Raw genomic sequence first — 15,797 nt, forward strand, 5'->3', positions numbered from 1 at the left:
AGAGAAAGCTGCCTCGTAGAATTTTGCATAGAGCGTAACTTAATCAAAGCTAACACTTGGTTTAAGAATCATGAAAGAAGGTTGTATATGTGGAAGAGGCCTGGAGAAACTGGAAGATTTCAGGTAGATTATATTATGGTAAGACAGAAATTTAGGGATGAGGTTTTAAATTTCCAGGGGCAGATGTGGACTATGACGATAGTTTATTGGTTATGAACTGTAGATTAAAACTGAAGAAACTGCAAAAAGGTAGGAATTTAAGGAGATGGGACCGGGATAAATTGAGAGAACCAGAGGCTGTGGAGAGTTCCAGAGAGAGCATTAGGGAATGATTGACAAGAACACGGGAAAGAAATACAGCAGAAGAAGAATGGGTAGCTTTGAGAGATGAAATAGTGAAGGCAGCACAGGATCAAGTTGGTAAAAAGACAAGGGCTAGTAGAAATCCGTGGGTAACTGAAGCGATATTGAATTTAATTGATGAAAGGAGAAAATATAAAAATGCAGTAAAAGAAGCATACGAAAAGGAATACAAACGTCTCAAAAATCAGATCGACAGGAAGTGAAAAATGGCTAAGCAAGGATGGCTAGAGGACAAATGTAAGCATGTAGAGGCATATATCACTAGCGGTAAGGTAGATACTGCCTACAGGAAAATTAAAGAGACCTTTGGAGAAAAGAGAACCACTTGCATGAATATCAAGAGTGCAGATGGAAAACCAGTTCTAAGCAAAGAAGGGAAAGCAGAAAGGTGGAAGGAGTATATAGAGGGTCTACAACAGGGTGATACACTTGAGGACAATGTTATGGAAATGAAATAGATGAAGATGAAATGGGAGATGTGATACTGCGTGAAGAAAAACCTAAGTCAAAAAAAGGCCCCGAGGGTAGACAACATTCCATTAGCACTACTAATAGCCTTGGGAAAGCCAGCCATGACAAAACTCTACCATCTAGTGAGCAAGATGTATGAGACAGGTGAAATACTCTCGGAATTCCAGAAGAATATAATGATTCCAATCCCAGAGAAAGCAGGTATCGACAGATGTGAAAATTACTGAACTAGCACTTTAATAAGTCATGGCTGCAAAATGCTAACATGAATTCTTTACAGACGAATGGAAAAACTGGTAGAAGCCAATCTTGGGTAAGATCAGTTTAGATTCCATAAAAATGTTGGAATACACAAGGCAATACTGGCCCTATGACTTACCTTAGAAGACAGATTCACGAAAGGTGAACCTACATTTGTAGCATTTGTAGACTTAGAAAAAGCTTTTGACAATGTTGAATGGAATACCCTCTTTCAAATTCCAAGGGGACAGGTGTAAAATACAGGGAGCAAAAGGCTATTTACAATTTGCACAGAAACGAGAGTCGAGGGCACGAAAGGGAAGCAGTGCTTGAAAAGGGACTGAGACAGGGTTGTAGTCTATCCCTGACATTATTCAATCTGTATATTTAGCAAGTAGTAAAGGAAACAAAAGAAAAATTTGGAGTAGGAATTAAAATCCATGGAGAAGAAATGAAAACATTGAGGTTTGCCGATGACATTGTAATTCTGTCAGAGACAGCAAAGGACCTGGAAGAGCAGTTGAATAGAATGGACAGTGTCTTGAAGGGAGGATATAAGATGAACATCAACAAAAGCAAAACGAGGATAATGAAATGTAGTCGAATAAAATAAGGTAACGCTGAGGTAATTAGATTAGGAAATGAGACACTCATGTTAGAAGATAAATTCTGATATTTGGGCAGCAAAATTGGTGATGATGGCTGAGGTAGAGAGGATATAAAATTAAGATTGGCAATGGCAAGAGAAAGCAGTTTTGAAAAAGAGAAATTTTTTAACATTGAGTATAGATTTAAGAGTCAGAAGTGTTTTCGGAAAGTATTTGTATGGAGTGTGGCCATCTATGGAAGTGAAACATGGACAATAAATAGTTTAGAGAAGAAGAGAATAGAAGCTTTCGAAATGTAGTGCTACAGAAGAATGCTGAAGATTAGATGGGTAGATCACATAACTAATGAGGAGGTACTGAATAAAATTGGGGAGAAGAGGAATTTGCGGCACAACCTGATTAAGAGAAGGGATCAGTTGCTAGGACATTTTCTGAGGCATCAAGCAATCATCAATTTAGTATCGGAGGGAAGCCTGGAGGGTTAAAATCATAGAGGGAGATCAAGAGATGAATACACTAAGCAGATTCAGAAGGATGAAGGTTGGAGTAGTTACTCAGAGATGAAGAAGCTTGCACAGGATAGAGTAGCATGGAGAGCTGCATCAAACCAGTCTCTGGACTGAAGACCACAACAACAACAACGCTGCAACACAGATCAGGAGAATTCAAATTTACTCATGTATCCTGCTGTGAAGTGGCTAACATTATAAAATCCCTGAAATATCTTAAATCTGTGGGCTGGGGTGAAATTCCAAAAAAAGTAATAAAGACAGGATGTGACAACCCAGTCCATAACATAGTAAATCAATCGTTTAATAAGGGCTGCTTTCTATGGCAGGCTGAAAAATGCAGAACTTCGGCCTGTCCACCAAATGGGCATACAGAGGAGACAGGAAATTTTCACCCAGTATCAATGCCACCAATTTTTCTGAAGTATTTGAGTGAACAGCACATAACCATTAGAAAAATATAACAAAAAACAATATTATTCTTAATAATCAATATGGATCCAGAAACAGGCAAAGCATTGTGCATGCTATAATGAACTAATCACTAAAATAACCAAACACCTCGATAACAAGGAGTACATGTACGGTATCTTCTGTGACCTTACTAAAGCATTTGATATGGTAAACCATAAGCAGCTGTTCCTCAAATTAGCTTCATGTGGCTTCCATGAAAAACCCTTAAGTTGGTTCTCATCCTACCTGAAAAATAGAAAACAGAGGGAATTTATACAACATAAGGGTGAGAAAGCCTGCTCCTGTTGGAAGGAAATACAAGCAGGCATGCCCCAGGAGTCTGCCTGTTACTGTTTCGGTATTATATAAGTGACATATCTGGTAACGTAACTTCAGATACAATTCTGTATGCAGATGACTCAACAGCAGTAGTCTGCTGTGAAAACACTAAAGAATTAGCACAGAAGACGAAACAAATTTTCAAGAACTAGACAATTGGACAGATAATAATGCTATGAAACTAAACATAACAAAAACACAATTGTACCATTTAGGCCCAAACAAACTGTTGAATATATAACACAGTTAAGTTATGTAGGCAGAGAATGGATCGCTGCAGAATCTGTTAAATTTCTTGGAGAGACTATAAACAAAAGCTGATCATGTAGATTGCTTACTAAAGCAGTTAAAAATATAAAGTAACTGACTTAGGCATTAAGAAGCTTGTGTACCATGCATATTTTATATCAGTTTTTGGGGTGCAGAAAAAGGAAACCATATCAGTGCTCAAGCTACAGAAAAAAAATTATGAGAGCAATGACTGGAACAAACAATAGACAATCATGCCAACCTTTATTTGCAAGACTTGTCTTACTGACAATTCCTTCTATGTTTATGTATGAAACACTTCTCTTCGAGCTAAAAAAAAAAAAAAAAAATAAATAAATAAAAAGCATTTATTTTTAAAGGAAATTTGTTCTCTCATGCTTATGAAACAACTCATCAACAAGATTACATGTTACCTTGCCACAGGGTAACAGTGTTTGCAAATACTCCATATTACATGGCATTGAAGCTTAGCAATAAAATACAGTCAAAGTTCAAGGACTGCAAGCTAGAACCCACAGAAACAACACTGAAAAATATTTGGAAAGCAAATGTTGTTACAGTGCAGATGGTTTTATAAACGAGGCAGACAAGTAACAGGCATTACATTTGATTTGTTTTCCTAGATTTTCTTATATGTGTATGCATATGTCCTCTTTTAATGAAAGTGTGTGTTATTTTAATATGTGTCCATACTTACAAATTATGTACATATTCATGTAAACTATGTATCTAAGTATCTAGGTGAATAATCAGTTATTGATAATATAATGTAAATGGATATCACGTCCGGCAAGTCTCCCCTGACCTGGGTTTATGGGTGACTTTTCTAGACTGTACCCCTTTCCCTAAACCTTTCCAGTCATTTTCCTTCAGCCCTCTTCCTTCCCCTTCAACTCTTCCACCAGAAGAAGGAGCCACTGGCTCCGAAAGCTTGTGAAAGTTAAATCCTTTTGTGTGCGTGTGTTCACCTGCCGCAGCCTGGAAAGTATTTAGATGTATAGACATGTTCCCTTTTTATGGAAGTATATATTATTTTTCGTATGTCAATCTTTATAAGCAATAGAAACAAATATGAAAAATACTTAAAAAGAAAAAGTTTAAATCATTATGGAAGTATAAGAAACAGGAAGAAATGTAACATGTATTTATCTTTTTATGTTGCAATGTGCTTCTAGGTGCATGCATATAGTTTCTTTTAATGTATCTTTTTTTGATTTATACCTATGTAGGCATAAAATTATTCATTGATGAGTCACCAATGTTACAATGAAAAGATTGTATTTAATATGTCATGTGATAGTAAAGATTCTATTCTATAGAATGTAACCTGTATCAAGTTGGATCGGTATTACTTTAGGCACTCTACAAGTAGCCAGGATCGTTCACATTAAGCTAACAAACAATTTCTATCTACAATATATCACTCTCTTTTTTAACCACACTTACACTATGGAATTACTATTTGGGGAAACTCCAGTAGCAATAATACAAAAATAATTTTTGTATGGCAAAAAAAGCCCAATAAGACCATCTTGAATAAGGAACAAACTGACTCGTGCAGAACTGCGTTATTTCCTCTAAAAATGCTGGCATTTCTATCCATGGACACAGAAAAATAATTTCATTAATCAAAAGCAATATACCACTGGAAAATCTGCAGATGTTCATTCACATGACACAAGAAATGAAGGCCAGCTGAGAAGTACACCACGCAGACTGAAAGCTGCTGAGCAAGGCCCTCGATACCGAGCTGTACGAGTGGTAAAGCATCTTCCTAAGAGACTACAGGACAGAATGAGTGAAAAGACATTCCAGAAACTTTTAAATGATTACTAAACAGAAAAAAGAATTTTGAAGTGTAGAGGAGTGCTGTGTAAATAATGAGGAACATTATTATTACCTGTTTGTATATATGCACTGTAATCACATAAATGTGTTCTATCCATCACACGTTTTTGTATGTCTGTTCTGTAGTCACTTCATTTAAAGAGAATGTAAATAACTTAAAGACCTAATCAAGAGAAATGTATACGCAACATTATTGTCAGTTTAATGTTTTATCCCGTAATATGGAGGATAAATATTTTAAGACATTAGACTAAGTTGACTTGTCCTATATTACCAGTATACACCCTATACATAATGTAATAAAATGGGACCAAACAAAAATAAATAAATCAACAAATGTCCAGTCGCAAACAAACAATCATTTCTACATGTGTAGACAGCTTATCTGGATTTGAGGACTTGACTCCTTGTTTACAGCATTGCTGGTAATGATGTCCACTGTTAATACACCTTGCAGGCAAGGGAAATAGTAGCTGCAACCCTTCTCTCCTCCCTTCCTAAGAACTGGCTGTCATGTTGATTTTATTCTGGTTCTTTGTAGCCCGTGTAATCACAAAGACTGATGACGGCTAATTGTTACTATAAAAACTTGGAATATTTTTTGAGAGCCACTATGTGACAGTATATACATCCACTCATTCCACACGAAGGCTCCCCTTTGTGATGGAATATAAATAACATACTGTAGGGATGAATGAATGGTTTCAGAATATCACTGCTGGTTGAGTAATTTTGATACAGGATGAAGGAGGAAACAATAGTGTCACTAACATTCTTAAAATAAGAAGTAAATATATAATACAGGAAAGCCTTGTGCTTTAAAGACTAAAAATTACCCCTCACCATACAGCGGACATGTTGTGAGGTACTCAGGAACATAAACAAGATTTAGAATTTGTCGCTAAATTGTCGGACAGTATCCTTCTTCAGGGAAAGAGTTTGTCCCGGGTAGAAAATATGCACGATACAGGCTGCCGATGACACAGCAGCACTCACTGAATACGGATGGGAAATGAGTCGTGAGCTTAACAAAACAGAATAAGTGCTAGCTCATACACAAATAAAAAGGAACGTGAGGTTACGGTGTATGAAGCAGGTGTATGTGCTGTATGGCTAAATATACAACTTTGACAAGAAGCTGTTCTCTAAAGAAAAAGATGAACAGAGAAGGAAGGAAGATGGTACAACAAAGACGTAGTATCAAAGTTTGCACAAGGAGGGCAGAGTGAGTCGTAGAAGGGGGAGAGGGAGAGGGAGGGAGAGGGAGAGGGAGAAAGAGAGAGAGAGAGAGAGAGAGAGAGAGAGAGGGATTACCATCTACTTTTGGAGCACAAATCTCAAATCTGTCTGGGTGTGAAACGCAGACAGTGGAGAAGACTGGAATGAAATAATACTGTCGAAGGGGTAGTAGGTGGAAAGAACTGAAAGGCAGGCCTAGATTACGAGTACACACCTGTAAGGCAGGTTTGGAAGCAGCTCTAGCAGCAGTCAGAATGGTGGATGCAATTAGGTACCCATCTACAAGGCGTGATGGTTCAGTCAGTTGATTTGTAGGGCAGCAGATTTGTGGAGCCAGGTGGACATCTGCTGATAAATCATAGAAGCAGTATTGTGTAGGGGCTTTATTCAGTGCGTACAGTATAGCAGTCGTATCGTCATCTCGCTGAGGTCAGTGGCCAGGGAAGGATGCCAGCCCCGAGTGTGGGAGAGTGCTGAAGTCGGTACCCGGCATTCAATAACTCGGCCAACTCGCAGTGTCATCCCACAAAGGGGGCAGTGGCGGGGCGGTCTCTGGGAAGTCGCTCACGGCAGCAGGCAGGGAGGGGCAGCGAGAAGCTGGGAACGCCCGGTTGTGCGGAGCCGAACTGGAGACCCCGGAGTAGTATGTGGCGACAGTGGCCCACAGATTCGAGCCCGGAGTAGCAGAGTGTGCCTGCAGGGGGCAGGTGGCAGTTGGGCAGCTAGTCCGGCCCGGGTGTGAAATGTGGGCCCTCGGTTAGCGGCCACAGAGTCGGCTGCAGCCACCCCACAGGTGGCTCCCAGCTGGAAGGCGCGAGTTCAGCTACCGGCGGCACCGAGGCTGGGCACTGCCGTTCCACAGCCAGAGGAGGCTGTGTGTGATAATGGGATGCAGGGTGCCTCATGTCAGGTCGACGGCTGTCGCAAAGTACCCTAAGGAGCTGGCTGCAGGTGCTGAGAGGGACTATGTAGCTGAAACGAGCAGTATTTACATTGGCTCGCTCTGCCACGTTTGTGGGGGGGGGTAATGCCCTGCTGGCTTCTTGCATCAGCCTTTTGTGACGGCTGTCCAGTTGCTTGGCTGCAAGTTCTTAGTGCCAAGTTTCAAAGCAGTTAATGAGGATAGCTGGCACATGAGAGCTCCATCAGCCCAATCTTATGGTGGATGGCTAAATCAATATGTGCCACACATGTGCGTCTGAATATTTTTGAAGCAGCATTATTCATCTTTTTTCTGGGTGAAAGTCAAATTTAAACAAGAGTATTTTCTCTGGATATTACTATCACAAACATAAATATTCCTCCTGTACTTTACACATTCCTCTACCTATGAAAATGGGAGACAATGTTGAGAGTGAGCATGAAAAAGGTATTAATGGAATGAAACTAAAATTTTACAAGAAACATTATTTATTCACTTTCAGTTTACATAACAATAAGATTGCAGTAAAAGTAATCAACATCATATCGATAAATTACAATTAACATGACTTTCACTGAAGAACTTACGAACAGACAAGTATATTAAAAAGATTTCCTCCACGAGGAATCTCTCTCTCTCTCTCTCTCTCTCTCTCTCACTCTCTCTCTCTCTCACACACACACACACACACACACACACACACACACACACACACACACACACACACAGAGTCTCCACCTCTCTATAAACACTGAGACACAATATGCATACATAACAATATCCAGTTACTGAGAAGATTGTTCAAGATAAACAAATATGATGTGAAAACTGCTACTATTAATATACTTGAATGGTTCCTAAATATAATTTGTCACAAAAATTATGGTTCTTTTTTCAGTAATGCTATATCTCATATACATCAAAAAACATAAAAAATATATTGTGAAACTTCTGAAATAACTGAACACTGTCATCCACAAACTATTATTTCCGTAACTTGTTTCAGGGTAAACACATTTGTAAATGGATAGTATCAAACAAGGAAACTAGATACTAACGCTGTGCAAACATCTCTCTGTTCTTATGATTACCCAAATCCCACCAAGCTTTTGATACAATTGTTATTGCAGTCCCTGTGTTGTTCAGAATTATGGTGCAGGCACACCAGCAACTACAGCCAGTACGAAACACATGAAATGTTTTTGTAGTTTCGAATATGGACAACTATCAGCTATATAATGGAATGACGATAGTGAAAATTTGGCCAGACTGGAACTCGAACCCAGATTTCCTGCTTATTACGTGTGGTCGGCTAATAGCAAGGTGAAAGCACGTGATAAGAGGGAAATCCGGGTTTGAGTCATGGTCCACCACAAACTTTTATTGTCATTATTTCATAATACGGGTGATGGTCATCCATATTTGCAACTGCAAATACATTTCACGTAAGCCTGATGACGGTATATTATACATCGTCACTGTGGACAAATGCCCAAGTCTAAAATGGATGCATATATCCCTAGACATGGAAGTTGTAACAAAATGAATGCCACCTGGCTTAGTGCAGTCTTTAAGGAGAACAGAGAATGTGTAGATCATTGGGCAAGCTGTACTTGAGGACTTGAAGGTATTCCAAGCAGAAACAAACTCAGTTTCAGAAATTATGACATCTTATTTTCACCATATTCTACATTTTAGCTTGAAGTTGAACAGCCACAAAGTAACAGCCACACAGTAAATATGTGTAGAGGATTGTGGCACAAGGAAACATTTTGTATGAAAATAATAATTCAGTTGTAATCATTAATGAAACACTTTTTTGTCCTTCTGCTGAGCTGACAAAACAAAACTAGGGTAATATTATTTCTTAAAACCCCAAGGAGATGTTTGAATGACAGCATCATAACACAGGGTGATGGTATGAAGTTTGGGAAAAAGTAAGCTGGTATTTTTTTTCCAAGGAAAATAACAAATCATTTTTCCACTTGAGATTAGAATATGAGTAACTGTCATGAAAAATGTGTGGTTTCAGTAAAGATCTGCTTCTCCCCTTGTCCTCAAAACTGGTGGTTCTCACTCAGATTGTCCTGCCCTCCTTTTTCAACCTTGTGCAATCTATTCCTCTCTCCTTTCCGTGGAGGGAAAGTTCTAAAAGAAAGAACAGTGTACATAATTTTACATACAACTGTTGACAGTACTGTCATGTCTCTGGCTAGCAGTTCCCTCTCGTAATTTCATGGTTTTCCTGAGAAAATTTGCCTTTTGATACAACTAGAGACAAGCACAAAAAAGACCAGCCAGATGGTTATTAATTACCAGGGTACAATCATTTCCAAAATGACGAAGATGAGTTTGTCGAAATCATCAGTGTTCTCCACGTTGTGGTTCGGCTGCGAGACCTGGATTGTAAAGCTGGTAACGAGAGCAGAATTGGTGCCTTTGAGATGTATTGTTGGCAGAAGATGGCACACATTCTGTGGACAAAAAGAGGAACCCAATGCTTCCATTAAAGAAGAACTTAGCATCACAGGATGTTTACCTTCCTGTGTCAGTCAAATATACTTCCAGTTCCTCGGGTACATTTTGAGAAGGAGGTCAAACATTTTAAAAAAGACCAACCCACAAGGCAAAACTGACGGCAGAAGACCAAGCAGAAGAGCAGCGAGTAGGCTGTCAAATCGAGGAAAGGAGGTTGGCGACCTACCTCTTCGCATTATATTAAGAAGAGCTGAAGACCGCTGTGGATGCAGACATTCAGTTACTGAACAAATGAGGTCACTACACTCGGCAATGAATAAACCGACTAATAATGATGAACGAAAAAAATTTGTGCCATACGGGTACTCAGACCTGAACTCCCTGTTTATCGTGAGCAGCCATCTGAGGACACCTCCGTACCGTTGTTCCCTGCTGCAGTTTCTGAACACTGCTACCAGAGGTTCTACCGAGGGGTGTGGCAACAGAACAGGAGAGCACCACTGATGGATATGTCAGTTTTAATGAGAGTTTTTAAAGGCACACTCACGTAGCACAGTCATCAAGTGGCTGCTTGAGACAAGTGAGAAATCTGAGTCCGAGTCCCAGTATGAAAAAATTTTTTAATAATTACAACACAATGATTAGATTACTGATTTCTGACCAATTTTTACTGATATCATTTCATGTCTAGCATCATCAGGGATTTTATCTCTTAAGTCCATTTGTTTCATTTCAGTGAATCTAATTCTATAGAGAAAAAGTTGACACTTATGCTTTTCAAATCGAAGGTTTGATAACTAGAGGTTAATCAAAACCATAGTCTGGCTAGAAAAATCACGATAAAGATAGGTCGCTCAGGCTCTCGGATCGTAATGAACATTCACGGAATAGGTTAACGATAGCAAACTGTGCTCAAATGTTACAGTTGTGTTCAATTGTGAGCTGAGAGTTTCCAAAGATCGACAACTATAATTAAGACTGTATATGGATGATTAAGTAATAAATGGAGACATAAGTCAAATACAAATGATAATAGCAAGAAGGAGACAGAGAAATGCGATAAATTTAGAAAGTAACTGAACAATTTGTAATGGCTTGCTTTGCCAGGATCTATTATAATATTACTGATGCAGCAGTGTACACTGACTGGTGAGTCAATAAACTACCAGATACAATCACGTCAAACAGGTTGCCTCATTGTCTGAAGAACATAAACAAACTACACAAATCCAGAAATAGACTGACACACTTTTTAAATTTTGCTTGCCCATATAGAACTATACCGAAAAGCCCTGTTTATTACCAAATAGTAAGCTGTGACATAAGCACAGAAATGCATGCGAAGAATTTGTTTTGTGCACACATACTACTGTGGTAATACTTTTATTATACATTACATTAAAGATTATTTCTGTTATATTATAAACAAAGTTCAAGTGGTATATGTAGTGTACAGTGTAGTGCGGTGAGATAAGTGACTGTTTTCTCTGTATTCATGTGTAGCCCATTATGTACTGTTGTACTAGATACTATGTAATATGCCAGTATATATAAATATGGTCTTGTTTTTACATATGTGTTTTATGAAAAATTTAAGCATTGTACACATACTGTGTGACATTCATACATGTAAATTGTCTACAAGTGAGCAAATGAGATGACATTATATGGCAGCATGTGACATTCTGCCTGTGGCTTCCCTGAGAAGGCTATATGTGTTCCAACTTGTACGCGAGGTAGCTGCCTGATCTTCAGGACAGCTGGCTTATAACTTGCTTGCTACCTATGTTACATCAAAAAGCCATTAGAAAATATGCAAGTAAAAATTTTTTAAATACAGTTTATTTTACCTGAGATATCTCATGAAGTGTCTCGTATTTACAGCTGTTATGCTTGTATTTATAACCAATATGTTATTTACAAAAATGAACATACACTATTGAAGGACGGAATTCTGGACAGAATTATTACTAATAATGAGCAAAGCTTTTATTACTATCACCTTCACTTTGGATCATTCAGTTTCATCCTTCATGCCTTCTTCAGATGAGCAAAAACGTTAAACAGAAATATGAAACAATGAGGCATGTATTACGATACGAGCAAGTGCTTATTGCATCCACGACTGGGTGTAGAGGTAGATGACGTGCCTTATGGCAGCATGGTTCTGTGTGTTACTTAATGCTTCATTCGTCACACTGGAGTAGCTTTTCTTTCAGTTCATCCAATATTTCAACGAACCTAGAAAAAAAGATAAGTTTTATTTTTTAATCATTTGTTGAAGATGAATACTTTTGCAGCAAACTTTGGCTTTATAAGTTGCCATTATTGCAGTCTCAGACTATGCCACAACTCAACAATAAAAGTGACTGGAGAAATATTAACTTAAATTGCCCGAAAGATTATTTATTTATTTATTTAGCTCCTTTGATGAATGCAGTACAATATACCAGATGATTGAGGCAGCAGACAAATCATAGTATTCACAAGGGAAAATAACCACCTTAACAGGTATATACACTATGAATTCATGTATTCATTTACTGAACAGAAACTATTGAGAAAATTTAGAGAACTGGCATTTGAAGCTGACTGCCAAACAATTCCATTGCTGCCAATGTACAATGCCCATAAGGACATCAAAAATAAGATACGAGAAATTAGGGCTCATACAGAGGCATATGGACAGTCATTCTTGCCTTACTCTATTTGCGAGTGGAACAGGAAAGGAAATGACAAGTAGTGGTACAGTGTACCCTCCACCATGCACCGTACGGTGGCTTGTGGAGTATCTGTGTAGCTATAGATGTAGATGTAGAACAGAAGCAATGGTACTGCAGATATTCTATACTAGATATTTCAACAGCCTTGTTTCTTACTATACATTTTATGATTTTCTCCTTTTAATGTAGTACTGTGATTGTGTATGTCACAATTTTTTTTCTGATACTATTTTCACCCCCCCACTACATTTTTTAATATACTTTAGTGTGTGTATAATACAGATGCACAACAATGGTAGCACTTTAAGTATTTAAACCACAGTTTATAATTCAGGAGTAAAGGAGACTAATCACTGAATAGCAGAAGAATTTAGGTGTATGCAGACACACACAAAAGAGAATGAAAACTTTGCTGGTTTTTGGAAGAAATCCTTTGATGGGCTACAGTACAAAACCACACACACTCACTCCAATACGTCAAAGGATTTCTTATGAAAGCTACCAAAGTTTTCACTCTCTTTTGTGTGTGCCTATTGATGACTCAACGTTTCTACTGTTCGGTGAGTGACCTCATTTACTCTTAAGTTATTTACCTTCTCTAGAACTTTCCTTACTATCTTATTATATTTAAACTATAGTTTACTCGGTTGTGTAGCTGAGCTGCCTTTTCAATTCTAAAGGTTCCCTGAACTGAATATGAGGCTGTATTTCAGGTAAGCACGAAAATATGCACAGTAACCACTAATTAGTGGTTGTGCCCTTAAGCACCAGTTACAGACCATCATTGCCCAGTGGCTCTGTGCTAGAGTGCCAGACTACAGATCCAAAGGTCTCATATTCGATCCCTAGTCAGTCCTGGAATTAATATACATCACTCATCAATTCTTCCATCTCTGCCAATGTTTGTTAATGTGAAAAATGCTGAGTTGCATCACGGTTCTGAATTCAAGTTCAACCCCAGGTCTCCCTATAACTGCATGTGTGAGACAGATCAGAAGTCTCAGGTAGGTAACGGCACACCGAATCCGACAAGATCGTACCTAGTGAAGCACGAGGTGTTCAAACCGTACTTTGGGTAGATGACAGCCATTATTTTATTTTAAAGATCTTTAAAAGATAACAGCATTTACTTTGATTGGTTTTGATATAATCAACTTGTTTGTTTTTCTGTAAACATATTGCCCTGTATACCACATAGATGGAGTTCAGGAGCTTCCCCACATAAATAAGACATCTGTCACGTTTTAGTTGAAGGTGCACAGCAGAATACAGGGAACTGATGAAGTCGATGCTCTCGCCTGTGTGCACTGGCTCAGTGCCACCACACAATCTCCTACATAATGTAAGGACAATAGTCAGGGTCCAATGGGACAAAAACCTCCATCAGTCTTATGAAATTAAAGTGGGGCACTATGCTGCAGTGGAATTTAATCTCCTAACATATCCTTCATACAAAAACTGAAGATACTGCAAAAAGTTTATAGTGACAATGACACGACTTTGATTCGATCACGGGAGATTCCGGCACATCTCTACCTTCTCAATGTGATCACACCATCTTTGTACGAGTATGGGAAGACTGTTACACGAGACATTAAGAAACTACAAAACTAATGTAGTGTCTGATGTCCTCTGGCATGCTTTACCAATAAACATTAAAAACCATTTAGTAACAGAAGACATAAAAGTGTATAGGCTCCTATATGATTTTATAAAAGAGAGACTAATAAGAGTAAAGGTAAAGTGACTTCTTATTTTAAAATTTAAATTACAATACAGTACATGAATGTTAATTTCCATAGATCATTGATTTAATTTCATTTTAAATGAATTTAATGGATAATTGTTGTATTGTATGATTCTGAAGGGGGAGGGGGAGGGGGAGGGGGAGGGGGGAAGTTTTGATAGTATACAGGAGACAAGTGGAAAAGAACAGCAAGTTTGCATGAATGCGGTGGTAAAAAGACAATACTCGAGTGATATATTCGCCTTTTATTTGAAATCAGTTAGCATTAAAGCTTTATATAACACACTATTTCTTTCTCAGAAATAAAGCTGTGGTTCATACCATATAAAAGACATTGCAGTAGGTGCTCCCAAGGGATTAACACTGTGCAGCCCACTGGAGCCTGATCTCAGACTCTCGGCTCTCATGGGAATTGAGTGTACCTGGTCAAAACTTCAGTCTGCCAGAACTTGGGACAATACCTACATCGTATTTTCAATGTAAATGGTTTCCTGCACAACGTTAGCCTCAAACTTATGATGTATGCTAACAACACGGTAAATTATCTTCACACATCAGAGAGGGGAGGAGGGTGAAAATGAATGCCTCGAACACTGAAATTATAAGTCTTTACAATAAAACAATCTTACTTATAAACCATTCCAAAACAACATCTACAATGTTTAAAATGAAAAAGAATGAACTGTATAAAGTAAATATTAAAATAAAGAGTGTGACAGTTGAAAAATAAGTGGTCAGAGTTGTTAGCAAATGATGTAGATAAGCATGCGACAAGGGGACAGCACACAGATACACTGCATGAAAAGATAACCACACAGATTTTTCAGATCTTCATGAACTTTCAAATCTACCAGATCCAAAAACAGCAAAACTTGAGGATGAGAAAGCTCTCAGGACAACATATTACAGACTCATGTTACAGCATCTGTTTAATTCAATTCAGCTATGGAAAAGTGACAAGCTCTGCTACGAAAACCCTCAACATTACACAAGTAACCTTACTCATTCTACTCCACAGATCTCATCCACAAACAAATCCTTCTGACAACTCACAAGCATCCTGCTCCTCGCCAAAGCCACTGCTTTCTCTAACTCACACCTCGGATCACCTTCCTTTGCCTTCACGATCTCGGTGGCATCCTCATCAAACTGTATGACATTCTGAGATTATTATTTGCACCCTGAGTTTCTTACTTCTGCAAACCTTCTTGTCGCAATATGTGTCTCGTTCCCCCACCCACTACCACTTAGTCCAGCCACACCACTGGTAAATCCTACAACATAATGCACAGTGTTCCGAATAGGAATAACATCTGGCACCTAGATGGTGAGTGTGCTCTGCAGCAAGACTTGAGTGAAGTGAATGCTCATCTTATTCAGTTCATCTATGGGAAAGTGCCTGAGTTGCTCCACTAATGAACCCCTTGACACCTAGAGAAATGACTCCATTCAGGTGTTTCTCTCCCACCTTGTGCTATTCATTTCATCCCACCATCTACCAGTTTCCCGGAATTTTGCGGATGGAAACTTGCTCTCCAACATATCTTCACATCCCAAAATCCTTCTGGACTTAACCTGTGTTAATAA

At 38.5% G+C, this 15,797-nt stretch overlaps 1 protein-coding gene across 5 annotated transcripts in view; it reads right to left on the reverse strand.

The window, feature by feature from the left end:
* Positions 1-11,231: 11,231 nt before the first annotated feature.
* The window catches only part of LOC126424866 (uncharacterized), a 436,545-nt gene continuing 431,979 nt past the window's right edge, over positions 11,232-15,797 (reverse strand). For all 5 annotated transcript variants that reach the window (XM_050087693.1, XM_050087692.1, XM_050087694.1 and 2 more), the window contains exon 10: positions 11,232-11,981. In XM_050087693.1, the coding sequence (XP_049943650.1) occupies positions 11,927-11,981 (55 nt within the window). In that variant the 3' untranslated portion in view covers positions 11,232-11,926. The remainder of the gene's footprint in view (positions 11,982-15,797) is intronic.

The sequence above is a fragment of the Schistocerca serialis genome, chromosome 10 (genome assembly GCF_023864345.2).
Source record: "Schistocerca serialis cubense isolate TAMUIC-IGC-003099 chromosome 10, iqSchSeri2.2, whole genome shotgun sequence".
Classification (NCBI taxonomy): domain Eukaryota; kingdom Metazoa; phylum Arthropoda; class Insecta; order Orthoptera; family Acrididae; genus Schistocerca; species Schistocerca serialis.